This window comes from Nesoenas mayeri (genome assembly GCF_963082525.1).
Source record: "Nesoenas mayeri genome assembly, chromosome: 23".
Classification (NCBI taxonomy): domain Eukaryota; kingdom Metazoa; phylum Chordata; class Aves; order Columbiformes; family Columbidae; genus Nesoenas; species Nesoenas mayeri.
Window position 1 is genome coordinate 6,578,255 of NC_137574.1, and position 27,175 is coordinate 6,605,429.

General features: G+C 48.2%; 1 protein-coding gene across 1 annotated transcript; it reads left to right on the forward strand.

Moving 5' to 3' along the window:
• Positions 1 to 10,342: 10,342 nt before the first annotated feature.
• LOC308048912 (olfactory receptor 14C36-like) lies at positions 10,343 to 11,275 on the forward strand (the record flags this gene model as incomplete). The annotated part of the gene is made up of 1 exon (XM_080358241.1): positions 10,343 to 11,275. One exon carries the CDS (start codon positions 10,343 to 10,345, stop codon positions 11,273 to 11,275), a length of 933 nt encoding a protein of 310 aa, XP_080214367.1.
• Positions 11,276 to 27,175: the final 15,900 nt, after the last annotated feature.

Here is a 27,175-nt window from a genome sequence, read left to right on the forward strand (position 1 = left end):
GGGTTAGAGTTAGGATTATGGGTAAGTATTGAAGTTAGATTAGGTTTAGAAGAGGGTTAGAATGTAGGGTTGGAGTTAGCGTTAGGGGTTAGTTTGGTGTTTTGGATTAGAATTAGGATTACGTTTTAGCTTTAGATTTAGGTTAGAGGGTTAGGGATGGGGTTAGCACTAGGGTTAGGGTTAGTGTTTGGCAGTAGTGTTAGTGGAATGGTCAGAGTGAGGTTTTAGATTTATATTGGAGATGGAGGTTGGGGTTGGCATTAAGGGTTGCAATTCTGGTTAGTGGTTAGGGCGTAGTGTTAGTGTAAGTCTTTAGGATTAGTATAAGGGGTTAGGTTTAGGGGTTAGTTGTCGGGATAGCTTTAGGGTTAGGATAATGGGTTAGGGTTTGAATTAGGGTTAGTTTAGGGTTAGAGTCAGTCGTAAGAGTTGCAGATTAGGATTTCGGGTTAGGGCTTGGTTTAGTGTAGTGTTTGTTTTAAGGCTGGTGTTAGTATGATGGGTTAGGGTTAGTTTTAGGATTAGGCTAGGGTTATGGGTAAGGGTTAGAGGTCGCATTAGGGTAAGCTTTCAGTGGTTTGAATTAGGGTAAGGGTAGAGATAGGGTTAGTTTTAGTGTAAGTGGTTAAGGTTAGGGGTAGGGATAGGTTTAGGTTTAGGGTTATACTAGGGTTAGTTTTTAGGTTGAGGGGGGTGGTTTAGGTTAGATATTTTGCAAGAGGTAGGGTCAGGGTGATGTTTGGGTGAATGTTATGGTTAGGTGAACGATAGGTGTAGGGTAAGTTTTAGGTTTAGTGGTTAGGATTATGGTATGAGTAAGGGATGGATAGGGATGGATAGTGTTAGGGTTACGGCTTAGGGAGTTTTGTTATTTGAATGGTCAGTTTTAGGTTTTTGATTTATATTGAAGGGTTAGGGCTAGGACACTGGGTTAGGGTTAGAGGTAGTGTTAGTGTTATTTTTGGGATAGGGGTTTAGGGTTATAGTTAGAATGATGGGTTAGGATTTAGCATTAGATTAGGGATAGGTTTAGGTTAGGGTTTAGGGTTAGGCTTAGAGGTTGAGTTAATGGTTAGGGTTAGATATTAGGGTTGGGTTAGTGTTAATTTTAGTCTAAGTGCTTACGGTTGGTGTCTGGGTTCATGGTCTAGGGATATGAATGGGGCTAGGATTAGATTAGGGTTATGTTTAGGTTTAAGGTTTGGTTTAGAGGTGAATTTAGGGGTTAGGTGGAGATTTCAGGTTAGAATTAGCATTAGGTTAGGTTAGTTACGGCTTACCATTAAGGTTAGGTTAGTGATAGAGTTAGTGTTAGGTTAGGGTTCGAGTTTAGTATTGGGGTTAGAGTTTAGGGTTACTGTTAGAGTCAAGGTTAGGACTCAGTTTTAGATTTATGGTTAGAATTAGTGGTAGGGGTTACGATTAAGGTTATGGTATGGGTTGGAATACTGTTCGGTTTCGGGGTTAGGGTGTAGTTTTAGGGTCACTTGAAGTGGTTAGGTTTAGAGGTTAGGTTTATGGGTTAGGGACAGGGATAGGGTTATGGTGAAGTTGAGATTTAGATTTAGGTTTATGATTAAAGTTAGAGGTAGGGTTAGGGTTTGAGTTTAGGCTTAGAGTGAGGGTATGGGTTAAGCATTGTGGTTAGATTTTTTTAGGGATAGGTGTTAGGGGGTAGGCTTCCAGTTAGGATTAGGTTGTGAATAGGGTTAGGGTTTGGGGATGGGGTAGAGATTAGGTTACGGTTAGAGTTATGGTTTAGAGGTTAGGATCAGGGTTGAGGTTTAGCAATGAATGTTCATATATGTGGTTATGGTTAAGGGTTAGTTAGGGGAAGGGTTAGTGATTAGGGAGATGAGTTAGTATTATAGTTAAGGATAGGGCTAGGGTTAGCAGTTATGACTTAGGGTTAGGGTTTCAGCTAGGGTTAGATGATGGTTAGGGTTAGAGTTGGCATTAGCAGTTGGGGAAGGGTTAGAGTTAGGGTCTGGTGTTACGGTTTTGGTTAGGGGTAGAGTTAGCGTTAGATGTTTAGGGTTAGACTTGGAGTTAGGGTTAGGAATTACAGTTAAGGTTAGTGTTAGGGTACAAGTTAGGGCTTAGTTTAAGGGTTAAGATAAGTTTAAGAGTTAGGATTGCATTTAGAGTTAGGGTTAGCACTAGGGTTATCATTTAGATAAGGGTTAGTGTTGGATAAGGTTTAGGGTTAGGTTTAGATTAGGGTTAGGAAGTAGAGGTAGAGTCAGGGTCAGAGCTAGAGTACAGGTTAGGTTTAGGGGTAAGGGCCTATGGTTAGTGCTTGGGGTTAGGCATTTGAGATAGGGTTAGGGATAGTTTTCAGGATAGGGTTAGGCTTACTGTTAGGGTTAGGCTTAGGAGTTGGGGTTAGGGTTAGAATTGGGGTAAGGTCTTGGGTGACAGATTAGTTTTAGGATAGTGTTAGGTTTGGTGGTAGGGGTTTATTAGTTTTAGGTTAGTGTTAGGGTTGGTGGTAGGGGTTTATTTAGGGTTAGGGAGTAGTGTTATTATAAGTGGTTAGGATTACTGTAAGGGGGTAGGGTTAGGGGTTGGGATAGGGTTAAGGTTAGAATGACGGGTTAGGGTTGCAGTTAGGGTTTGGGATTAGGGGGTAGAGTTAGGTTTCGGGACAGGGGTTTGGGGTTCAGATTAGAGTCAGGGTTAGGGTTTAGGATAAGGAATAGGCTTTTGGTAAGTATTGGGTTAGTGTTATGGGCTGGGGTTACAGAGTAGTGGAAGTGGTTAGGAGTAGGTTTAGGTACTAGGGTTAGATTTCGGGTTAGAGTTAGGGTTTGGATTTACATTTTGGGTTTAGTTAGTGTTCAGGTTAGAGTTCAGGTTAGTGGTTAGTTTTAGATTTACAGTTAGGATTAGATTTAGGGGCCAGGGAGTTGTGTCAGTGGAAGTGGCTAAGGTTTGGGGTTAGTTTTAGGATTCAGTGTTTGAATTAGGGTTAAGTTTCAGATTAGATTTAGGGTTAGGGTTAGATTAGGGTTAGGGGATGGTGTTTACAGTTAGACTTATGGTTAGGGCTTTGGATGAGGTTTATAGTTAGGATTAGATTATTGTTAGGATATAGTTAGTCTTAGGGCTAAGCATAAGGTTTCAGAGTTAGGGAATAGTGTTAGTGTAAGCAGTTAGGGTTAGGTTTTAATATTAGGGTTGAAGGGTAGGACTAGGGTTAGGGTTAGAGTTAGGATTATGGGTAAGTATGAGAGTTAGGTTTAGAAGAGGGTTAGAATGTAGGGTTGGAGTTAGCATTAGGGGTTAGTTTGGTGTTTTGGGTTAGAGTTAGGATTATGTTTTAGCTTTAGATTTAGGTTAGAGTTAGGGATGGGGTTAGCACTAGGGTTAGGGTTAGTGTTAGGCAGTAGTGTTAGTGGAATGGTCAGAGTGAGGTTTTAGATTTATACTGGAGATGGAGGTTGGGGTTGGCATTAAGGGTTGCAATTCTGGTTAGTGGTTAGGGGGTAGTGTTAGTGTAAGTCGTTAGGATTAGTGTTAAGGGGTTAGGTTTAAGGGTTAGGGGTCGGGATAGCTTTAGGGTTAGGATAATGGGTTAGGGTTTGAATTAGGGTTAGTTTAGGGTTAGAGTCAGTCGTAAGAGTTGCAGGTTAGGATTTCGGGTTAGGGCTTGGTTCAGGTTAGTGTTTGGTTTAAGGCTGGTGTTAGTATGATGGGTTAGGGTTAGTTTTAGGGTTAGGCTAGGGTTATGGGTTAGGGTTAGAGGTCATATTAGGGTGATATTTCAGGTAAGAGTTAGGGTAAGGCTAGAGTTAGTGTTAGTTTTAGGGTTGGGGGGGTTTGGTTTAGGTTAGATTTTGTGCAAGAGGTAGGGTTAGGGTGGTGGTTAGGTTAGGGTGGTGGTTGGGTTAATATTATGGTTAGTTTTAGGTGAATGATAGGTTTAGGGTAAGTTTTAAGTGCAGGGGTTAGGATTAGGGTTAGGGTAAGGGATGGATAAGTGTTAGGGTTAGGTCTTAGGCAGTGGTGTCAGTGGAAGTGGTTAGGGTTGGGGTCTGGCTCAGGGTCCCAGGGGGATTTGTGAGGTACCAAGGCCTGGATGAAGAGCTCCCTTCTTGGTCGCACACGTCCAAAAGACAGGGACACGTCTGTGACTGATCTGCCTGGCGCTGTCCCACCAGCAGTGGCAGATGCATCCTGGAGAGGAGTGGAGCTGCCAGGCGCTGTCAGAGGATCTCCCTGAGGTGCCACTCGCTGCCCACCCAGACTCACGCACTGTCCCTGGCTGGGACAGATACACCAGCTACAAGCTCTGGACACAGGACACAACAGTCCAACTGCAAAGACCATCTCTCCTATCCTGAAAGACTCTTATGACCCCTGGAGCCCAAAGCCATGGACCACATGAACTCATTGGACATTTTAGAGGCGTGGCCTATAGACTGAGGAATGAGATCTGTGTGTATATCCAGAGATAGGAAAAGTGCTGTTGATTAACTGGAATGTATTGGAGAGTGTGGGACCCGGGCACAACACAGATGGTACAGAAGAAGCAGGGAGGGGCACTGTCCTGGTTTCAGCTGGGAGAGAGTTAATTTTCTTCCTAGTAGCTGGTAGAGTGCGGTGTGTTGGATTTAACCTGAGAAGAATGTTCATGGCACAGGGATGTTTTGGTTGTTGCTAAGCCATGTTTATCCCAAACCAAGGACTTTTCATCAAGGAGGCTGGAGATGCACAAGAAGCTGGGAGGGGCACAGGCAGGACAGCTGGCCCAAGTGGCCAAAGGGATATTCCACACCATATGATATCATGCTTGGTATGTAAATTAGAAAAAGTTATCTGGGGGACCACTGTTTTGGATCTGGCTGGGTGTCACTCAGTGGGTTGTGAGCAATTGCATTGTGCGTGACGTGGTTTATATCTCCTGTTATTATTATTACCATTTTTGCAATTACTACTATTACTACTGCCATCATTATTATTATAATTACTATTACTATTACTATAATTATTTTATTTATTATTATTATTTTATATTTATTGTAGCTGTTGTTGCTATTGTAGCTGTTGTTGCTATTGTAGCTATTGTTGCTGTTGTTGCGGCTGTAGCTATTGTTGCTGTTGTTGCTATTGTTGCTGTTGTTATTGTTTTGCCTTTCTGTCTCATTAAACTGTCTTCATTTTAACCCAAGATGTTCATTTCTTTCCTGATTCCCTCTCCCATCCCACTGGGCTGGAGGGAGGAAGAGAAGGGCTGTGTGTGATGTTCAGCTGCCCGCTGGGTTAAACAAAACAGTCCTGGTCAAAGGAGTGATCGTGCAGGTGTCCCAGAGGAAGAGGTGAACCTGAGGAGGGCACAGGGTAACAAGGGCCCTTCAATGCCAGGACAGGCTGTGAGGAGCCAGGATGCCAAAAGATGTCAGACTGGAGAATGTTTCAGGACACCATCCTGGTTCAGCCCTCCCCTGCCCTTTGTGCCAGGAGAGACACCCCATGGTCCTGCCCAGCCTTGTCCTGGGCTCCTGAGCCAGCTGGGAAGATGGAAAGGGCTCAGCAGCAGTGATCCTCATCCAGCTGGGTCTGTTTCCCAGCCCAACCAGCGTGGCCAGAGCAGAGTCACCCATGGCCCCAGGGCACCACAGCCCCTCGCTCTGCAGAGCAGCATGGCCAGCTCAGGGCCCTGTGGGGAGCACAGGGAGGGAACCAGGACCAGCCGGCCAGGCCAGGCTGGACACCCTCACCTGGGGAAAGGGATGTCCCTGGAGAAGAGCAAGGCAGCATTTCTGTGCCTGCAGGGAGGAATCCAGGAGGAAGAGAAACCTCTTTCTGCAGACACTCATTGGGGTCAGGCTGCTCTGTTGCTGGAGCAGGACTCTTGTTCTGGTCTGAGGAGAGGGGCTGGCACTGATGGACACAGGTCATCTGTGGTGGGGATCTGCTGGAGTTGAATCTGCTTTTCCTGTCTGTCCACACCTCCTCAGGAGACACTCTGCATCGGTATCCATGGGGGAATTCTTCTATCGCAGTGTCAAAGTGCTCACTGCCAAACAGTGTCATCCTGACCAAGTTCTCTGTCATCCTCACTCACACAAGATAAATCAACCTGTTGCCCATGTCATTGAGCAGCTCCATATATCTGAGCTGTTCCTTCACACGGGGCGATCCCTCCGTCCTCACTCTCCCTGAGACTCTCTCCAGCAGACCCTGTATCCTTCAGCTGAAACACCACAGCTCAGCAAGCTGCCCCACCTCACCTCATACAATCCAAAACTGTCACAGTGCTTTGACAAGACATGGGGCTCCTCCTGGCAGTGGATGTTCGGAAGCTTGTTCAGTGCTACACCACCTGGGTTTCCACCATCCAGAGGGACACAGATTGCCTCTGTGATACCCCTCGTGTAGAGACAGACCTAATGAACAGCATTTTAAACAATACCTCAGAGTCTGAGTGCATTTCTTTCTGGGTTCATACTAGACCAGCATCAACTGGGGAAAAACACTCTCCCAGCACTCTTGGATGCAAACCCTCTGGTCCCAAGGGCTGGTAAGGCTGCAGTTTGCTCATGAAACCCCTGGCTTGATCCCCATCCACCACAGCTGTTGCCCTCCAGAGTCCTGCCTGGAAGCACAAAGGCCTGGAAGACTTTGCTGCTGACAACTGAGGCAAAGACACGGAGACATCTTAGGTCTACCTACACCTTGTCTTTCTAAATTCAGTAGTAGTCTCACAGTATTTAGGATTCTTCTTTAGCTGTTTCTGGAATAGCAACAACTTATCTTGATGACCTTCAATTCCTTTTGGAGTTTTAATTGTGTTTTGATATGAACCATTGCTGTGCCTGGAGGACGCTGTTCTTGAAAACAAGATGTATCCAGGCATATTGTGAAAGTATTTGGTCTTTTCATTGATTGTATCATCAAGAGACTGAGTGAAGATCCCTGTGTGATGTGCTGCTTGTCCATGCAATGCCTGCAGCTGTTGGGTAGAGAAGAGACCAACCTTGCTTTTCTGATGACATCTGATGACTGATACCTTGGACTGATTGTATCAGTCAAAGGTACACAGGCAATAAATCACATTCTGCAATGCTGTCTGAGGCAGCTGTGATGCACCTCCCTGAATGGGAATGGATTTCCTATAGGTCCTGTGTGGTCCATGTCAGCCTTGGCATCTTATGTGGGCCTGAATTGGAACATGAAATGGAACACCTACCCTGTGTTCTGTCAGGCAATGTGGGGATGACCATGGGACAACTGCCAATGTAGTCACTGGAGAGCTTGTAAATTCAGCTGATGGACACGAGAGAGAACGAGCTGGCCCTATGGTACAGGACTGCAACCATTCCTATGCATACCAACATAAACTGCCATAACAATAGTGAGCAGGAAAAGGGCCTTTTGGCCTTTATTTGGACATGACCTGTCATTTCACTTGGCCAAAGGACTTTCCCACCAGGCTCATGTATGATCCCCAAGATGTGACCCTGTCTCTATGAACTTGTCCATAGGACCTTTCAGTTACCTGCAATGTATCTGGTACCACCTCTGGAAACACAAATGTCACCAGTTACTTGCAGCTGAACATCTCACTCCTGCCTCTGTCTCCCTTAATTAGCACAGGAGTGGAGAAAAGAGGCTGACATGCTTCTTTGTGTGTCTATTTTGAGGGCTCCTAAACAAAGGCAAGAGGAAGGAATCCCACCTCCTGTAGGTGTGTGGCAGGGATGGCAGAGCTGAGTGTCCTTCAAGTGCTGGGAATAGAAATGCAGGAGGAAAAGCCTCCACTGACTCAGCTGAATCCCTTCCTTCAGCACGGGTAACGAAGATCCCTCCCTGTCACTTTCTGGGTGTCCTGACTAATAATAAGTCAAAACAAAAGAAAAAAAAAAAAAAAAAGACGATAATTAGAGGTAACTTTGGGAGGGAAAATACACTGTTGGAAATAAGTGTTTCTGCCCAGCATAAGGAGGGAACATCAGTGATGACTTGAGGCTGTTTCACAGCAGGTGCCCCAGGGACACCTGGAGGAGCCCAGAGGGGACAGAGAAAGGGACATCATGGGCTGCTCCTGTGCTGTGAGCTGGGCTGGGCTCCTGGGACACAGGGAGCTCATGGCAGCGGCAGCGCTGCAGAGAGACAGCTCTGCCCAGGAGCAGCTCCTCTGCACACGCAGCAGGGCTGAGGGCTCTGCCTGCAGCACCGAGGGCACAGAGACAGGCACAGAGAGGTTAAAGACAACATGGGGTGGAGGATGCTGAGACATCACTGGGAGAGAAATCTTCACAGCCCTGAAAAGAGTAAGTCTCTGGCTATAGCCCAATTCAGCTGCAGTTCCTGGAGAGATGTTAAAGCTGGAACATTCCACAAGCTGTGGCATCTGTCAGGAGGGACGTTGCAGTTTCTCCAGTGTAGAGAAAACATGTTATATAGAGATGAGTTTCTCTGCTGCACCTTCAGAGGGACATTTCTAATGGGCTTTTTCAAGGAGAAGGTAAAGGAAGGAATTACAGTAAAGCTAAGGAACTTTCTCAAGTCCTTATTTTCAATTTGTTTCTCTTGGGGAATTTGAGAGGAGAAACGGAAAAGGAGCTCTCATACTTGAACAAGTCATGGAGACCACTCAGCTGTAACTTTGTCAGTAGGTGTGATAGGAGCCTCCTGATGAGCCTTCATCCACTCCTCTGCCCATGGACAGATGCAGCATCGCCTTTGCTGGACCCAGCAGGATCACCCACCTGTCTTTGTTTTCAACAGGAAGATGCTCCCAGGCGGTGCCCTGCAAACAGGCAGGTGTCTGTAGGGCCAGGGTGAGCGCACAGAGTTTGGGATGGGGTCTGTGAGCACTGACAGGGAAAAGACATGGGACAGGGAATCACCTCCCAGGAGGAAAATCTCCTGGCAGCAGGGACATGATCTGGGAAGGAGGAGACAAACCAGAGCTCTTGTGGGAGGGAGGATGTAGAAATCTCTGACTGACCCCCTGCAGTGCAGATCCCTCCTCTGAGCAGCCCCCTCGCCTGCTCTCCCACCCAGCAAAGCCTCTGCCCTCAGGGCCGGGGGCTCCAAGGCATGAAGCAGCTCCTGTGCAGCCAGAGCTGCAGTTCCTCTGCAGAGCACAGGGGCTGAGAGCAGCTGCCCGGCACTGTTGGTGTCTGGGAGGTGGCTGCACAGCTGGGGAAGGGTGACGCTGTCTGAGTGCCCGGCTGCCCCTGCCCTGGCCTCTCTCACACCCACCCTCACCAGATTTTTCCTTCTTGCTCCCCTGCTCTGGGTCACTGCTGTTGGGATCTTGTTCTTGCTGTCAGGCTCTCTGGGGATGGCAGTTTCAGCTGCAGAGTCACAGCCCGATCTTGTGGGTCCTTTCCTGCAGCTGTGTCCATGGGCACACGTGTCCCAGCTTTGCTCTGACCTGTGGGGTGTGGGCAATGAGGTCTGTGGGGCTGGACAACAAACTGAGACTCCCTGAATCAAATGCTATCAGGACACTCTGCTATCTCCCTGAGGTTTCCTTCCAAGCTGTGAGTTTCCCTCCAGGATACAAAACTGTCCTACAACATCTTCGTATTATCTCAATACCCAGTGGAGAACCACAGAGATCCTAAAGAAAGAAAATATTGCTGGGTTTGTGAAATGAGCGATGTGTGTTCTGGGCTAATTTTGGGGTGCTGAGACCTTAGAAAACAGTGAGATGTGTAGTGGTCTGAGGTGGATCCCTCTGCTCTCAGCAGTGTCTGGTGGCTTTTCAGGGTAACATGGGAGTGTGATCACCCTCCATCTCAGAAAGGTGCCAGCCCAGGGCAGCTGGAGCAAGACAGAGGGACAGACCAGCTCCCCTCACTCTGCACTAAGCCACAGGCAGCCTCTTGCCTTGCAGGACTCGCTCTGTTCTCCCTGAGTGCAGCAGAAATGCTGATGGTTTCTGACATCCAAGAACATTCCCCAGGGTGAGAGGGGAGAAGGAGCTGTAAAAAACCCCAAACCTCTCAAAACTCCTTCTGCCACCTCATTTCCTTATCCCTGGGAGTGCAAATGCTGACAGGTATTTCTGCACCAGGAGCAGCTTCATGTGACAAAGCTGAACCCCGGGACTGTCCCCTGCCCCCGTTCCCATGACCCCACTGCTGCAGAGCAGGGCTGACTCCTCAGCAGCCAGCGGGCACAGGCCCTGCTCCTCATGCACCTCCAGCCAGCACCACCCAGGGCTCAGACACGGAGCTGAGGGAAGGTCTGGAAAAGGACAAGGGGGTGTGGAGCAGGGGGAGGGTGTATGAGAAATGGCTTAGACTTTGCTCAGAGAAATCTCCCCAAAACTCTCACTGTCTTTTTCTTCTGTGATAGCCCCCATAGCCAAAATCAGCAGATGTCCAACAGCAGCTCCATCACCCAGTTCCTCCTCCTGCCCTTCACAGACACACGGGAGCTGCAGCTCTTGCGCTTCTGGCTCTTCCTGGGCATCTACCTGGCTGCCCTCCTGGGCAACGGCCTCATCATCATCACCATAGCCTGTGACCAGCACCTGCACACCCCCATGTACTTCTTCCTGCTCAACCTCTCCGTCATTGACCTGGGCTACATCTCAACCACTGTCCCCAAGCCCATGGCCAATTTCCTCTGGAACACCAGGGCCATCTCCTACACAGAATGTGCTGCCCAAGTGTTTCTGTTTGTCTTTTTAGCTGCAATAGAGTATTCTATCCTCACCATCATGGCCTATGACCGCTACGTTGCCATCTGCAAACCCCTGCACTACGGGACCCTCCTGGGCAGCAGAGCTTGTGTCCACATGGCAGCAGCTGCCTGGGCCACTGGGTTCCTCTATTCTCTGCTGCACACGGCAAATACGTTTTCACTACCACTCTGCAAGGGCAATGCTGTGGACCAGTTCTTCTGTGAAATCCCCCAGATCCTCAAGCTCTCCTGCTCAGACACCTACCTCAGGGAAGTCTGGGTTCTTGTGATTTCTTTCTCAGTTGCATTCGGCTGTTTTGTTTTCATTTTTTTCTCCTATGTGCAGATATTCAAGGCCGTGCTGAGGATTCCCTCTGAGCAGGGACGGCACAAAGCCTTTTCCATGTGTCTCCCTCACCTGGCCGTGGTCTCCCTGTTTGTCAGCACTATCATATTTTCCCACCTGAAGCCCCCCTCCATCTCCTCCCCATCCCTGGATCTGGTGGTGTCTGTTCTGTACTCAGTGGTGCCTCCAGCAGTGAACCCCCTCATCTACAGTATGAGGAACAAGGAGATCAAGGATTCAGTGTGGCAACTAATGAATGGCTGTTTTATGAAGCAATAAACTGCCCATAATCTTCTGCATAGCATATATAATGTAAATAATTTTCTCACTGAGTGGTTGTGCCCGTGTCCACTGGACACCCTAGAGAACCTGCTGCAGGTCAGTCGTCATGGACCGGCCTCTCACAACCACCATTTCCAGCACTGGCTTCTCACTTCAGCTTGAAGAGGTTCTTTGTCCCTCCCTGGCAGCACAACTAATGAGTAGGTCAGATGTCCATGTTTGCATTGTGTAGACAAAATGCAAACAAATGCACAAAGTGCTTCTGAGGTGATGAACCCAAGTGAGCAGAAACACCATCAGCTATTCCTTGAGGTTCCATGAAGGTCAGTGGGACAGACAGTGTCTTGATGCGATTTCATGTTGAGAGTAACATCCTTTGGGGAACCACCTGAATGTAGCACTGGGATGTGCTTCCTGGAACAGAAGATCCCGTGTCCATTCTTTATGCCATGAGGCATCTCATGTAAGTGCAGAGAAGGGTGACAAATGGCAGGGCTGAGGTGCCTCCCAGCCCCCTGGAGTGGCAGCAGGAGGTCAGAGAGACACAGTGACTCCTGCATCTGTGTGTACAAGGGAAACACTCTGTCTCTCAACATCCATGGGTGCATAAGGAGTCCATGGTGAGGTTACTTCTCTCTGGTCAGGCTAAAGACCACAAGAAGTCTGTCGGTTGGGGTCTCTGCCTGCAGAGCAGTTTCTGAGATAGTCGAGCTTTCCATGGTAGTGGGAAGAGGCCGGGGAGGGGAAAAAAATAACTGAAAAGGACAACTTGGGAGGTGCATTCTGGATGTCAGGAGGAAGAAACGTCAGTGGAAGGGCAGTGCTGCGGTGCAGGAGGTCACCCAGAGGCAGTCGGGATCAGCCCATGGCTTTGTGTTTCAACAAACAGCCAGTGAGGGTGCAGTGAATGAGGCACGGACTCTCGGGAAGGTGCAATGAGAGACATTTATTACAAACTCAGGCTTGCATTTATACTTGCTATGATTCTTGCTCAAGCATTTGCTGATTTGCCAAGTGAGTCATTACATAAGTGATATGTTTTGTGTTCCCACCAAAGTTACTGCCATAAACACAGGTTTTGTCTGTCATAAGCTATCCCTCTGTCCTTGATGTATCAATCCTGTATCAGTCCCTCTGGCCTTGATGTCTCACATAGCATACGGTACTTGCTTCTTGTATTTTTCCACTAGCGCTTGTTCTCACACTGTCGACTCTCGCAGTTTCTCACAGGTCCAATCTTAGCACACTGCCACATCTCCCCTTTGTGTTTACTAAGTGCATAGCCATAGCAGTATGTAATTGCATGGCTATTACCTGATTAGACCTTTTTTTGATCATTTGTTGTAACTAGATGTCTCTTTAAGACGGTTTAAAAACCCAGTGGGAGATTCCTTACAATCCTGTTTAATCTCAAAAAGTTTTGGCATATTTATAGCTGTAGGTATAGTGTGTCTAATCCTGTATAAAATGGCAAAAGGCCAAATTAAACGTCCCAAACTGAACTCCCCTGGCTCCCATAAAAAAACTAAGGAAGAACTCACAAGAGAAATAAAAGTGCCCAAAGGCCGAGAGACAGAGGCCGGAAGATCCCAACTCTCCTAAAGATGAAGCGTGAGGCTAATGGGATGGAACACTCTCATTGGTCAGCCTGGATGTCAGTCAAGCTCTGCCCCGTCCCTCCCCCCTTCCTCGCTGCCTCACACCTGTGGGCAGAGCACTCAGAGTGTCCTTGGCTCTCAGACCAGAGCAATTGCCAACACCAACTGTGCTGGGCTGTTCTCTCTTGTTCTCAAACTAAATCCAAATAATGACCGTGCTAGCTATGAAAAAGTAAGGTTTCTAACTGCATGAGGAAAATTAACTCCTTTTCAGTCAAACCAGCACAGACCAGCTCTCCCATGCCAGACCAACAAAGCTAGAGAAGTAGTAAAGAAATTATTGAAGGGAAACAGTCTCAGCACAGCAGCTCTGCCAGGGAGCACCAGCCTTGTCCTTTCCAGAGCTGTTCTCCTTCCACTTCCCCGCTCTTCTGTGAGCCCTTGTGTTGGTGTAAGATCTGAGCACTCCTGACCCTTGGTTACAGTCCCGCTGCGTGTCAGTCCTGTGACCACAGGCAGGGACAGGCAATGGGCACTTCTGTGACAGAGCTGCCTCCAGAACAGCATCTCCATCAGCAAGGGGATCTCCTTAGCACAGTGCTCGAAGGCTTAGGTCTTCTTCCAGAGTTGCTCTCCAGAATAGGTGTAAGGAATAGACCCTCGAAACGCTTTGTTTTCTGTGTTTTCTGTGGGCTCAGTGGGATGAGATCAGGGTCCCAGTTTGGCTTTTGAGGGACTTAGAGCTGGTGGCTCAGGTTTGGGTTGTTGGTGGCCAGCACCCAGGCAGGTGGTGAATAAGGCAGAGCAGCTCTGAGCACCCTCCATGGCCACCTCAGAGCTCGTGTGGGAGGCGGTCACAGTGACAGTGACCAACATCAGCTGGGTCTGTCTCTCAACCTGACCAGTATGTCCCTGCAGAGCCACCACAGCCTGGGCATCACAGCTCACTCACTGCACAGAGCAAAAGCCCCAGCTCGGGGGCTGTGGGGAGTGTGGGAACAGGGTGCAGGAACATCTGGCCAGGCCAGTGCAGATGTGCTCTCCTTGGGGAAAGGCTCTGTGGGGAGATGGGATGTCCCAGGAGAAGAGCAGGGTGTGTGTGCAGACACAGAAAGAGAAACCCTTTTCTGCCATGGGTGCCAGTTTGACTTATTAACAGCTGGCAAAGCAGAGCTTCACTCCAGGAGAACCTTGAAAAACTCTGGGATTGGGCAATAAAGACCTCATGAAATTTTAGAAGGAGAAGTTGCCGGGTCTTTACTGGGGGCAGAATAACCCCACACATGAGGGCAGGCTGGGACCTGAACAGCTCAGGAGTGATTCTGAGCAGAAGGGGCTGGGCATGACATGGGATGCCATACGAGCCAGTGGTGCATGCTCACCATGAGTAAGGCCAAGGGCATGTGGGGCTGCGTTAGGAGGAGTGTGGTCAAAAAACAACAGAATTATCGTCCCCTTTGAATCAGTGCTGTGGTGGCCACATCTGGGCTAGTGTGTGTTGGTGTGGGACTCCCTGTTCTGGAGGAATGGAGAGGAACTAGAGAAGCTCCAGAGATCTGCCAGGATGGGGTAAGAGGCCTTTGAGAGAGGCAGAGAAACATGGGGTCCTTGAGCCTGGTGAAGTGCAGGCTCAGGGCACTGGAGCAGTAGCCTGCAACTGCTTGAAGGGTGGTTTCAGAGATAATGGAGCTTTTCTTGGTAGTAGAAAGTAAAGAAAACCTCCACAAAGTGCAACCTGGAAGGTTCAAGATTGGAGGTTCAGAAAAAGACATCTCAGTCCAAGGGCAGCGCTGTGGTACAAGAGGTCACACAGAGGGAGTCTGGATCAGCCCATGGCCTTGGGCTTCAAGGAAAGAGCAGTGAGGGTGGAGAGACATCAGTGAAAGTAGGAAATGCTGGGATGAGAGCTAGGTAGGAAAGCAAGGTGGATGTCAACAGCCTGAAGGCACAAAGGTGCCTGAAGGGGACAGTATCAGCAAACATGAAGTAGACATGGCCAAGGGCTCTGGTGAGGCTGAAAGGCCAGACAGGACCAAGGTCTTTGTCCCCCTGGCTATGGCAGTTGTATCTGTCTCTGAGACCTACCAGGATAAAGTCTGTTTTGAGGCCCTGGACTTTGATTCTCGTTGCCCCTTTTTGGGGAAGCCAGGAGGGGTTGTACAGTTTCCTACACTTGGCCTTGCTCAATCTCACACCCCACTGCTCCAGGAAGAGCCCTGAGCCACGCATGAGGGATCTGCCTTCCCAGGGCCTGGGGTCAGGATTTGGCCTTTAGCTGGTAAAACAGACCAAGGATTTTCTCCATAGCAGACCAACCTGTACAGTGCCTTTTCCTACCTGCAATCACAACCTTCAATTATCTTCTCTAACGAGTCCATGGAGAGGCTTTGTCAATAATGACCCTCAGTGGGGTCAATCAATGTTTCAAGGTACTTTGAGTTGCGCTTCTGACTTCCACCTCCTGAGCGATTTGTTCAGTCTCCTCTCAGTATCTGTAGTTCATGGACTAAGGGCCAAATACACCATGGGGCTCATTAAAATACAGAAAGTATTAATGAACTCTTTTCCTTCCTGTAATTTTCTTCAAGTCTTCAAGACTAATTTGAGCTGTTTCATAATGTAGCAAAGAAGGAAGATTTCAAAATGCACCGAGCAGAAATTATTTTGTATTTTGAAGGGCATATTATGTTCCTTTTCAGTTCAGTGAAGAGGTGATAGTAGTGTTCTCTGGTTGATAACGATCCAGAATGTCTCCTCAATAGGTCTGGACAGATAGGAAAAACAGTCCCTTGACATCCAACATAGTATGGACAACACTCCTCCTCACCTGCCCAACCTTACCCTTTCTCCTGTTGCCCCCTGGGACTTGTTCTCACTTTTCTTTACATCAGATTTGTCCACATTTCTCTGCAGCTGGATGTTCCAGCTCCTTTGTACCATCTCCCAAATGCTCTTCATAGAGAACTGGCTGCACACAGGCACTGAAGTATTTCTGCTAACTACAAAAAAAAGAAAAGTGAAGCAGAATTAAGCTTCAAAAATAATAACTGCACTCCTCCACCATAAGTTAAGTACAAGCTGCCTTTAATGAGGTTGTCTTTCAAAAAGGGATAATCTTATGAGAAATGTTTTAGGTAAGTAGATAAAAGAATAAAGATACAAACATAATTAAATAGTTGACAAAGGAGATAATTAGACTACTGCAAAACAGGCAAACATTTAACTACCTAAAGTTCAAAACAGCAGCTGGCAAGTTGAGTGGAGTCTGAATGAATAAAGAATAAGAGAAAGAGAAAACTGGAGAATAATGAAAAGGGTCTTTGTCTAGAGAGTCTGCAACTGAAAATGGGACTTTAGAAACAGTCATTATATCAGGACAGATGTAAACAGATGAAAGATCACAGAAATTAAATACACCATATAACAGGTGCAATAGTGACAAGGATATTGCCAGAGATCAACACATCTTTGGAATATCCCTTTTGAAAGGTCACAGGATTGGTAGAGGTCTCTTGTGAGTGAGAAAAACTCAATGTTGCAGCCAAAAGTGCCTGCCAGGGAACCACGAGCTGTACAAGAACAATTTGGTGAGGAGTGACCTGTCCAATGAGTCCTCTTGGGTGACATTTCTGGGCACCTACTAGAGAAAAATGTGTCCGAAAGCCATCAGGACTTAGCAAGGGTAATTAATGTCTCACAAACTTGATTGGCTTCATGATGAAGTAACTGCATTTCCGCGTGAGGGGAGAACAGTGGCTGTCATTTACCTCAGCTTCAGCAAGGCTCTTGGCATGGTGTCCCTCAATGTTCTTGTACCCGAGGTAGGCCATTACAGTCGGATGGGTTGACAAACAGATGAGTGAAACCAGTTGGATATCAGGCTGACAGAGCAGTGGTGAAGGGGTCTCATGCCCAACCTCGAGACCACTGGGACTTACTGGGGGCTTGTGGGGCAGCACAGGGGACTCTGCTGAGACCTGGGCAGTTTGATAATCTGTGACCTTGAGGAGACAACTCTCAGCACATTTGTTGATGATGCTAAGTTGAGAAACCTCATAGGCAGGAGGGCTGTCCTGTCAGGAACATCACGACAGAGAGGGACAAAGGGCAGGTCCTGCACCTGGCATAGACTAACCCCTGAAGATGTTGATAACTGGGAGAGAGGTCAGTGGAGGGCTGCTAAGATGCTCAGGGACTGGGACACTTGCTGGGAGGAGAAACTGAGGGAAAGGGCCTTTGTTCAGCCTGGAGAAGAGAAGGCTTTGGGCACCTCGTAACAGCCTCTCTGTCCCTGCGGGGAGGTTTCTCCAGAAGGTGGAGCCAGTCTTGTCATGGCCATGCTTGGCAGGAGGATAATAGACAACAGTCAGATGTTGAAATGAGGAAGGTTCAGGATGCAGATAAGGAAAATATTCTTCTCCATGAAGGCATCAAAGCATTGGAGCAGCTTCCCCAGCTTTGTTGTGCTGTCTCTGTCCTTGGATGTTTTCCAGCCCCCACATGGTAAAGCCTTGAGCAACGTGGTCTCACTCCACAGCTGAACGTGCTGTGAGGAGGAGGTCAGACCTGAGACCTCCTGAACTCCCATTCAGGAGAGTGGAAACCCGAATGATGCTGTGGTGTCTTCCCCTCTGAGTCTTCCCCTGATGACAGGAGGGAATGTTCTCAGGTTCCCCATGAGCATGGAAGTCAGTCAGTATAGTCAGACCAGCTGGAGCTCGCTTGTCCTCTTGTGATGCTCAGCAATAAAAGCCATGAGAAGGGCTGGGGTGTACAGGAGGGATTCATAATTAAGGCATTTGCCTTCTGAAGCAAGTGCTACATGAACTGATGCCAAGTTTCCCAGGAAAGGGTTGGACATCATCTGCTGATGGCAAAGAGAATAAATCCTTTTGCTTCCACAGGCAGTCTGTGCTTTTCTTTATTAAACTGCCTTTATCTCAAACAATGAGTTTTTCTTCCCCGTGTCCTCTCGAGCAGGAGAGTGATTGTGTGGTGTAGTGGAACTAAAATGTGGCAGCCAGGTTAACCCACTACAGCCCTTGTTGTGCCCAACGTGGGACATGAGACAAGGGCAGTTCTGTATTAATGGTGCTACAGTTATAGCAGTTATTTGGTGGAGAGTGTCTGCGCAGGTCACTGAGTTTTCTGTCTGTGCTACTTATCTCCTGATTTTGCTGAGCTTGGGAACATGTTAATACAAACAAAGTCTACGCTCTTTGCCCTGGTATTGATGTCTTTACTGTGTTGGGGTAGGTATTCGATCTTGTGGAGAGGATAATGAAACACATCTACCTCTTAGAATCACAGAATGGTTTGGGTTGGAAGAGACCTTAAAGATCATCTGGTTCCAGCCCCCCTGACCCACATCTTCCTCTAGAAAAGGTTGCTCAAATCTCATTGTGCTGGTTTGGCTGAAACTGAGTTAATTTTCTTCATGCAGTTAAAAACTTTTGCAGCTAGCATGGTCATGGTTTGGATTTAGTTTGGGAAAAGCCAGATAACACCCCAGGACAGAGATAATGTTTTTCTCCAAGTAACTTTCCAGTGGTTTTGAAGTGGAACAAAGAGAATACAAGAGCCTATTATCTTAGTTGCTGTCTGGGAGCCAAGGTCTTTCTGAGCTCTGTGCCCACAGGTGCGAAGCAGCTGGGAAGGGAGGCATGGATGGGACAGAGCTTGACTGACAGCCAGACTGACCAATGAGAATTTTCCATGCCATTAGCATCAGGCTTCATGCTGAAAGAGGGCAGGGTTTTCTGGATGCAGAAATCGAGACCTGTTCTACTGTGTTTCGGTGGAGTTCCATTTGGGAGTTTCTTTTGGTTTGACCTTTTGCCATTTTACCATTTTGCAATGACCTCTGGGCCTTTCTGCTCTTTTCCCTCTTCCCCTGGGATCAGGTGTTCACGACCAGGCTGCTCTCTCTCTTTCTTGGACCGGGTGCTTCGTGCAGGCGGATTTTGTGAGGAATTGCATTGAGTTTCTTATTTTATATTCCATTTTCCATTTTATATGTGTTATTAGCCGTGGTGGTATATTAGTATTATTTTGCTATTTTATTAAACTGTTTTTATCTCAATTCATGAGTTTCTCCCTTTGCTTTTGATTCTCTCCCCTGTTTGGGGGTGGGGGGTGGGAGTGAGCGAGCAGCTATCGTGGCTGTGATTGCTAGCTTGGGTTAAACCATGACAAGGGGCTAAAGAGAAGTGTTTTCACAGTCTGTGTTTTCACAAGAACATCACCAAAACCCATTTTACTTTTTCTTTCATGTCTTTTGGCAAAGTCTCTCTCCCTTCTCCCGGATCTCCCATCTCTCTTGCACAGGTTCCTCCTGACCTCCCTAAATGTGTCATCTTGTTGGGGGAAGCTTTCTGATGACCCTCAGGACCTCAGAGTGCCTCTGTCCCCTGTGCTGACCAGTCAGAAGTGACCTCACAGCCAGCACCCAAAGGGATGCATCGTACTTCTGTGCTGGAGAGGCCTCTTCACAGCCCACCCAGCAGCCCTGGAGGAAGGTCAAGCCCCGCACCACCCCAGAGGTACCGTGCCTGCAAACCAGCGCGTGAACTAGAAGGGATCCTGGCTTATCTTTCCCACCTGGGTGCCTCAGTTACCCAGAGTATCTTGGAGGCAGTGGAGACCTCTGTGAGGACAACCGAATCAAGCCTAAAATGTAAATTATATACAAACCTATGCAGAAAAAACAAACAAACAAACAAAAATCTCTATGAAATAGCTGAAAAAGTCTTCATTTCCAGCATTGCTAGGCTCTTAAGCCATTTCTGTGAAATTTTTATGGTCACTGAGGGATGCTGATAGTATCTGGCTCCATCAGTACCGCTGATGGCATTTGTTCCTGATCAGCCAGCCAACTTCCCATCCACCACATCATCCAAATCTTCAGTTCAGACATCAGAAACCTGCTCTAAGACTTTGGGATACCACATTCAAGGACTGGCAAAAGACCAGGTACACAACATGCCCTTCTTTCTCCTCTCACGTGGTTTCAGCCGTCCCGTTCTTGTCCTTCAAGGGCCTGGAGATGGTTGCAAGAGCATTTGCCTCATCACCTCCCCAGGGACTGAGGTGAAGCTGATCTACAGGTAATAGTCCCAGTCTTCTTTCTTGTCCTTCTGGAAGCTGGGTTTGTTATTTGCCTTTTCTGAGGATCTTGGAATCTCCCTGCTCTCTCTGGATTTTTCCAAGATGTTTGAGAGAGATCTCACAATGACTGCAGCCAGCTCTAATAGCACCTCTCTGGCCCTTCATACACCAAAAGTTTTCTCTGTATCTCACAGTTCCAGGGGAGTGCCAGGGGCACAGTAAACACCTGTCTAGCTCATCAGGCACTGTTTGGAAGAGAATCAGAAGTGAATTCTTCCTGTGTGCCCATGACTCCAATGGGGCCTCTGTGCCACTCACAGCTTTCCTGAGCATTTTTCAAGTGTCTCCCTCTCTGCAAACTTTCTGGTCCTCAGGCTGTAGATGGAGGGATTGAAAAGGAGCATGAGGATGGGCTTTGTTAAACTATTCAAGAGTGTTGTTCTGGGCATCACAGAAACAAGGATGAGGGTGTTGTGGAAAACAGCAGCATTGGTGAGGAGAAAGGAACAGGTGGAGAATGTCTTCTGCCTACCCATGGAGATCTGATACACACAGAGGATAACCATGTGAACAGGAAGAGGAGAATGGGAATGGAGAGAGCCTGAGTGTCACGGTGTCACTGCATGAGAGCTCCAGCAATGCGGTAAATCACAGAAGTGGTCAGCTCTGCTGGGGCCACAGAACTGTACCCAGGACATGACTGAAATGATTCCTGTAGATGACAGAGGAGCCCCTAGTGTGTCTGCCCACTGGAGACAGATGTCCCAGGTCATGAGTCTTGTACAGGGCAGGGGATGACACACAGCCCAGTACTGATCGGAGGATGTGGTCACCAGTAGTGAGTGCTCTGTACAAGGACAAGGTGCGGGAAACAGCACTAACGCAGTGATGAGCAGGGATGGTGCTGTCCCCAGCCACAAAGCTGCCCATCAGCTGGGATAGGGGAGTGGATATGCAGGAGGTCTCCAGGGAGAACAAATGTCCCAAGAACAAGTCCATGGGGATGTGCAAATGCTGTTTTGCCACCACCAGCACAATAATGAGAGTTTTCCCAAACAGAAACACCATGCAGGTCATGAGGGAGAGAAGGATTTCCTAAGGGATGGGAACATTCCCCATTTCTGGTAGGATGGCACCTCCACAACTGCCCCATTGCATTTTTGCCATGTAAGGTTTTAGGTCCCTCTTTTCCCCTTGCACTTGGTAGGGATCTTGCGAGGAAGGGCTTTTGGTTCTTTTGTAGATGCTTGGGTATCAGTCAGAAAGACAAGTCATTGCAGGTACATTTATTTTTTTTTTAACTAAAAATAGAGTAGAGCCCCATGTTCACATAGTCACAGGATCACACCGGTGAAGTCGACAATGAAGTTGAAATGGTCTGTCCACATTCCTTTGTGGATAACATTATTAAAGTTAAAAAAAAAAAAAAAGAAAATGGCAGAACAAAAGACAACACAAACACAAAACTGACGACAACAACAAACTAATGAGAAAGGATGGACCTGTAATGAGTTACATTATGAGTCATACATTGAAACAGATGGACAGTCTAGAGCTTCTAGAAGTCATCCAGGCATCAGTTTCCACACTGCATTCTGCAGCTCCTGGTTTCTCAGGCTGTAGATGAAGGGGTTCAATGTTGGAGGCACCAATGAGTACAGAACTGCCAGCACTAGATCCAGGGATGGGGATGAGATGGAAGGGGACTTCAGGAAAGCAAACAAGCCAGTGCTGACAAACAGGGAGACCATAGTCAGGAGAGGGAGGCACGTGGAAAAGGCTTTGTGCCGTCCCTGCTCAGAGGGGATCCTCAGCACGGCCCTGAAGATCTGCACATAGGACAGCACTATAAGACTATACTACTACTATACTACTACTATAAGACTTTCCATGCAGCCCCCACCGAAAAATTGCTGGGATATTGATGTGATGGTGTCGAGGGTTTAGATTGTGGGGTGACAATAAAACCCTGGCAGATGTATTGTTAACCTTCTCTCCCCCCACTTCCCCCTTTTTCCCCTCCCTCTCTCCCCTTCCCACTCATGACAGGCGATCGGGAGGAAAAGAAGGACAGAGATAAAAGAGTTGGAAAAATTAAAGATGTTTTACTAATGCTACTAATAAGAATAGAGAAAATAATACAAAATATACAAAACCAATCTTGAAAGTCTCAGCAACTGCAGAGCCAGCACCCGAAGTCCTGGATTAGACTCTGCAGCCAACCGGAGCTGGATTCAGTCTCTCACTAGGCCTCAGTTCGTAGGGACAACTAGCAAGGCCTTCTCTTAATGTTGGCCATATGGAAAAAGGGACAAGATCCTCATGATCTCACACTTTTATATGAAGTATTCGTGTGAATGGAACGTTATACACAGTTGGTCAGTTTCTTGGTCAACTGTTTCTCATTGCCCTTCTCGCAAGATGTCCATCCGTGCTCATCAATAAGTTAGCATTGCAGTGCTATTTTTACCAAAACATGTGACTGGTTCACCAGGAAAATGCAGCTAATATGAAGGCTTTAGCTGACAGGCAAAATTCACTGAAAGAGAAACTTGTTTTTTAACAAAAGCAGGACAGATGGATACATGGATAAGGAATTGACTGGATGGCTGTGTGAAAAGTGTAACAGTCAATAGCTCATGTCCAAGTGAAAACCAGGAATGAACAGTTTCCATTAATTGTCCATTCTGGGATGAATACTGTTTAATATCTTAATAAATTATATACACATTGAGACTCAGTACACCCTCAGCAAGTTTTCAGGTCACAGTCATAGAACATCACCAGCTGAAAGGGATCCATATGGATCATTAAGTCCAACTCCCTGCTCTTTGCAGGATGACCTAAATCACATGACTAAGAGCATCCTCCAGCTGGTCACTGAACTCTGACAGATATGGTGACATGGAGACAGTGAGATGAGTTGTTATGTGTCATATGTTGAAGAACACGGACACTTTGTAACTTCTGGCAGGCATCCAGTCACCAGTCTCCACATTGCATCCTGGAGCTCCTTGTTCCTCATACTGTAGATGAGGGGGTTCACTGCTGGAGGAACCACTGAGTACAGAACAGACACCACCAGATCCAGGGATGGGGAGGAGATGGAGGAGGGCTTCAGGTGGGAAAATATGAGAGAGGTCAAGAACAGGGAGACCACAGCCAGGTGAGGAAGGCACATGGAAAAGGCTTTGTGCCGTCCCTGCTCAGAGGAGATCCTCAGCACCGCCCTGAAGATCTGCACATAGGACACCACAATGAACGCAAAACACCCCAAATAGACAAAAGTACTAAACACGAGAAGTCTAAATTCCCTGAGGTAGCTGTCTGGGCAGGAAAGCTTAAGGATCTGGGCAAGTTCACAGAAGAACTGGTCCACAGAATTGCCCTTGCAGAGTGGCAGTGAAAATGTATTGGCTGTGTGCAGCAGAGCATGGAGAAACCCAATGGCCCAGGCAGCTGCTGCCATGTGGACACAAGCTCTGCTGCCCAGGAGGGTCCCGTAGTGCAGGGGTTTGCAGATGGCAACGTAGCGGTCATAGGCCATGATGGTGAGTAGAAAATACTCTGCTGAAATGAAAAACACAAACATAAAGAGCTGTGCAGTGCATCCTATGTAGGAAATGGCCCTGGTGTTCCAGAGGGAACAGGCCATGGATTTGGGGAGAGTGGTGGAGATGCAGCCCAGGTCGATGAGGGAGAGGTTGAGGAGGAAGAAGTACATGGGGGTGTGGAGGTGCTGGTCCCAGGCTATGGTGATGATGACGATGCCGTTGGCCAGGAGAGCAGCCAAATAGGTTCCCAGGAAGAGCCAGAAGTGCAAGAGCTGCACCTCCCGTGTGTCTCCAAACTCCATGAGGAGGAACAGGGTGATGGAGCTGCTGTTGGACATCTTCTGCTGCTGGTCATGACAACCTGTTCAAGTAGGAAAAGGCAGTGAGCAGTTAGGGCAGAGTTCTTTGATGGAAATCTATTCAATGTCTCATGGAAATACCCTAGACTGCCTTGGCCCTTTCATGTCCCTTTTACGAGCTCTGCTCTGTGCTGACTGACTGTGCCTCTGGGAGCAGGGGGCTCTGCTGTGGACACACAAATATCCCAATGCTCCTGTCAAGGCAGGAACGACAGGGACAGACAGACAGGTACTCAGGAGTTTCTCCTCTTTGGGGTCACGCTTCCAAGAGGATTCAGCCTGAAACCCCACGACCCTGGGGGCAGATGCTGTGCTGGGTGTGAGACCTGGAAATTGCTCCAGGAAAGTGTCTGCACTGTAGTGGATGGCAGGGATGTGCCTGAACTTCATCCTCCAACAGTATTTCTGTCAACAGCTCCTTCTCTGTCCCTACTCATGTCTCTGCTGTCTGGAGCTGTCCCTACCAGGAGCTGCTTCTCTCTCCCCATGTTTCATCCCTGTTTGTGCTCATAGTCCCCATCTCACTGTTTGCTCGGCTCTGCCCTGCAGACCCCCCTGGCAGTGGGGCCCTGACCAGAGGCATCTCTTTATGGGCAGCGAATCAGGGGCAAGTCAGAATATCCTAAAGAGAACTGGGATCAGAATGCCTTCTCCAGAGGAGAAGAGTAAACTATTATCTCCAACTGCACTCTGAGCCAACCAAGAGCAGAAAACTCAAAGCACAGACTCCTTCCCTTTTAGATAATAATCCATTTTGACCTTCTTGAAAAGTCCCCTTGGAAATACACTGGGGGTGATTTGGAGCTGTCACCAGTGCTGTGCCATGCAGCATCCTCTCAACAGCAGGACCCTGCATGCCCTGCCAGGGGTTGCCCCTTCTACCCACAGCTTCTCCTCACAGCACTGTGGGGATCTCCCCGGGCAGGTTCAGTGCTGACTCTGGCAGGCGGCAGAGTCCCTGCCCGGCACACAGTCCTGGGGTGCAGGGACCCTGCTCTGCAGGACAGCCCTGGGCACCCATCTTGCACACCCAGCTTCACACTGCTGCAGCCATCTCTCAGAGAAGGCAGTCGTTATGCCTTTCTCCTCTCATGGTGCAGCAGGGAAGCCCTGCTCCAGAGCGTGTCCTCCTTCTCCACACCAGACCAGTCAAGACAGTTATCTTGATGGGTCCTATCAGCCATGGGATGTACCGGCTCTAGAAGATCCCTCCAGGATGCTCATCTGAATTTCCCCAGTCCCACTGACTTACTGTGTCAAAAGTTGTGAAGGATTCTCCATGAACAAGAGATCACCTTTAAGCTCTTCCTTTCTCACTCCTCTGCCCTCGGTGCTGCAGGCAGTGCCCTCAGCCCTGCTGCACTTTGCAGAGGAGCTGCTCCTGGGCAGAGCTGTCTCTTTACAGTGCTACCGGGTTGCCATGAGCTCCCTCCATCCCAGAGCCCAGCCCAGCTCAGCAGCAGAGAAGCGGCCCAAGGTGGTGCTTTTTCTTGGCCCTCTAGGCTCCCTCCAGGTGTCCCTGGGGCTCCAGGAGAACCTGCTGTGAAACAGGCTGAAGTCACCACTGATGCTCCCTCAGCTGGGGAGAAACTCTTATTCCCAGCAGCGTCAGTTCTTCTCTCAGAGATAGAGTTACTTCTAAAAATTCCCTTTTTTGTGTTATTATCAGACCGGACACCCAGACAATGACAGGCAGGGATCTGCTTTACCACTTCTGAGGGGAGTCAGCTCAGTCAAAGTATCTCATCCTGTGTTTCTATTGTTAGCACTGGAAGTGGACTCAACTCTCTGCCACAGCTGCCACAAAGCCCTGAGAGCTGGGATTCCTCTTGCTGCTGTTCAGGTGTGCATTAAACAGCACCTGTATGTGAGCTCCTTGTCTCAGCTTCCATGGTAAGTAATGAAGATGTAGGTCAGGAGTGAGCTGTTCAGATGAAATGCCTGGTGACTTTGGAGGTTCCAGAGGTTGTCCAAGCTTGTTCATCCCACCGGCACTGTCCTTATTTACGATTTGTTTGTCAGCCGATGCTGCCATCTGACCGAAAGGTGTCCTGTATCGTAACGACAGCCAAGTTTCTCTCTGTCTTTTCCATCAGCTGTGTTGACTAGATCGCCATTGGCTATAATGATTGTTTTCATCTACACATCGCCTAATCAAATTCCAGGCAGTTACGCTATTTAATGCCCAACTAGAGGCCTGTAGTGCTAGGTGAGATGCCAAGGCTCTCACACGTATCTACATGGAGCTGGCAGGTACAATTCAGTAAAGCCAATCCCACTCAGAGCGAGTGTGTGACAGACACCCAGACAGCATTGCACAGAGATTCGTTGCCTTTGTGTGAGCCACTAATTGCCACCACTGCAGTGTGGCACATCTGTTCCTTCTCTAGGCAGTAGATGTAGCGCAGTACAGGAACACAAGGGCCATCATACTAGGGTCTCCACTTGTTTACCTAAATCTCAAACTGCTGCTTTTTCTCTCTATCACGTCATACTCACCCCCTTGAGAATACAGTCAAGCAACAGATAAACCATTTTCACAGTGGGCCATTCAGCAGCATCTTGTCATTCCTGCAGATCAGTGGCACCTCTGCCAAAGTCCCTCAGAGGCAGCAGAGCCACCTCTGAAGTAAACCAGGTTCTTTCCAGGGTTGCACTTGCCAGCCCTGTTTGTCTGTGGCCATGGCTACAGCAGGGGTTGCTCACTCTCTTGGCATCCACTTTCAGCTTTAGATTTCCATCTGCCGACCACTCCATCATGCCTCAGGTCTGAAGCAAAGCCTTTGAACAAACGGGGTCTTAGACACTTGGTACGAGTTTTCTTTATAAGTCTGAGCTTTGCCTGGAGGCACAGCTGATGTGCTACAGCCAAAGTGTGCACCAATTCCCTCAGCCCAGGGCACAGACAAGCTCAGTGAGCCCTTGTAGGTGAGGATCAGAGGAGAGTCCAGCAAATGTGAAAGTGTGGTAGGAGACAAGGAAACCGCATCAGTGTGGGAAAACAGCCATAGACCTCTCTAAGTCATCTGGGAAATCTCTGAATGTATAAGCCTGGGCCTTGCTGGGGACTTCAATAACCCTGGCATTTGTTGGATGGAGAACACAGCAGGATGGTGATGAAGCTGGTGAGGCACCTGGAGCACAAGTCTTATGAGGAGCAGCTGAGGGACCTGAGGCTGTTTACCCTGTAGAAAAAGAGGCTGAGGGGAGACCCTATTGCTCTCTGTAACTGTCTGAAAAGAGGTTGTAGCATGGAGGGTGTTGGTCTCTTCTCCCAAG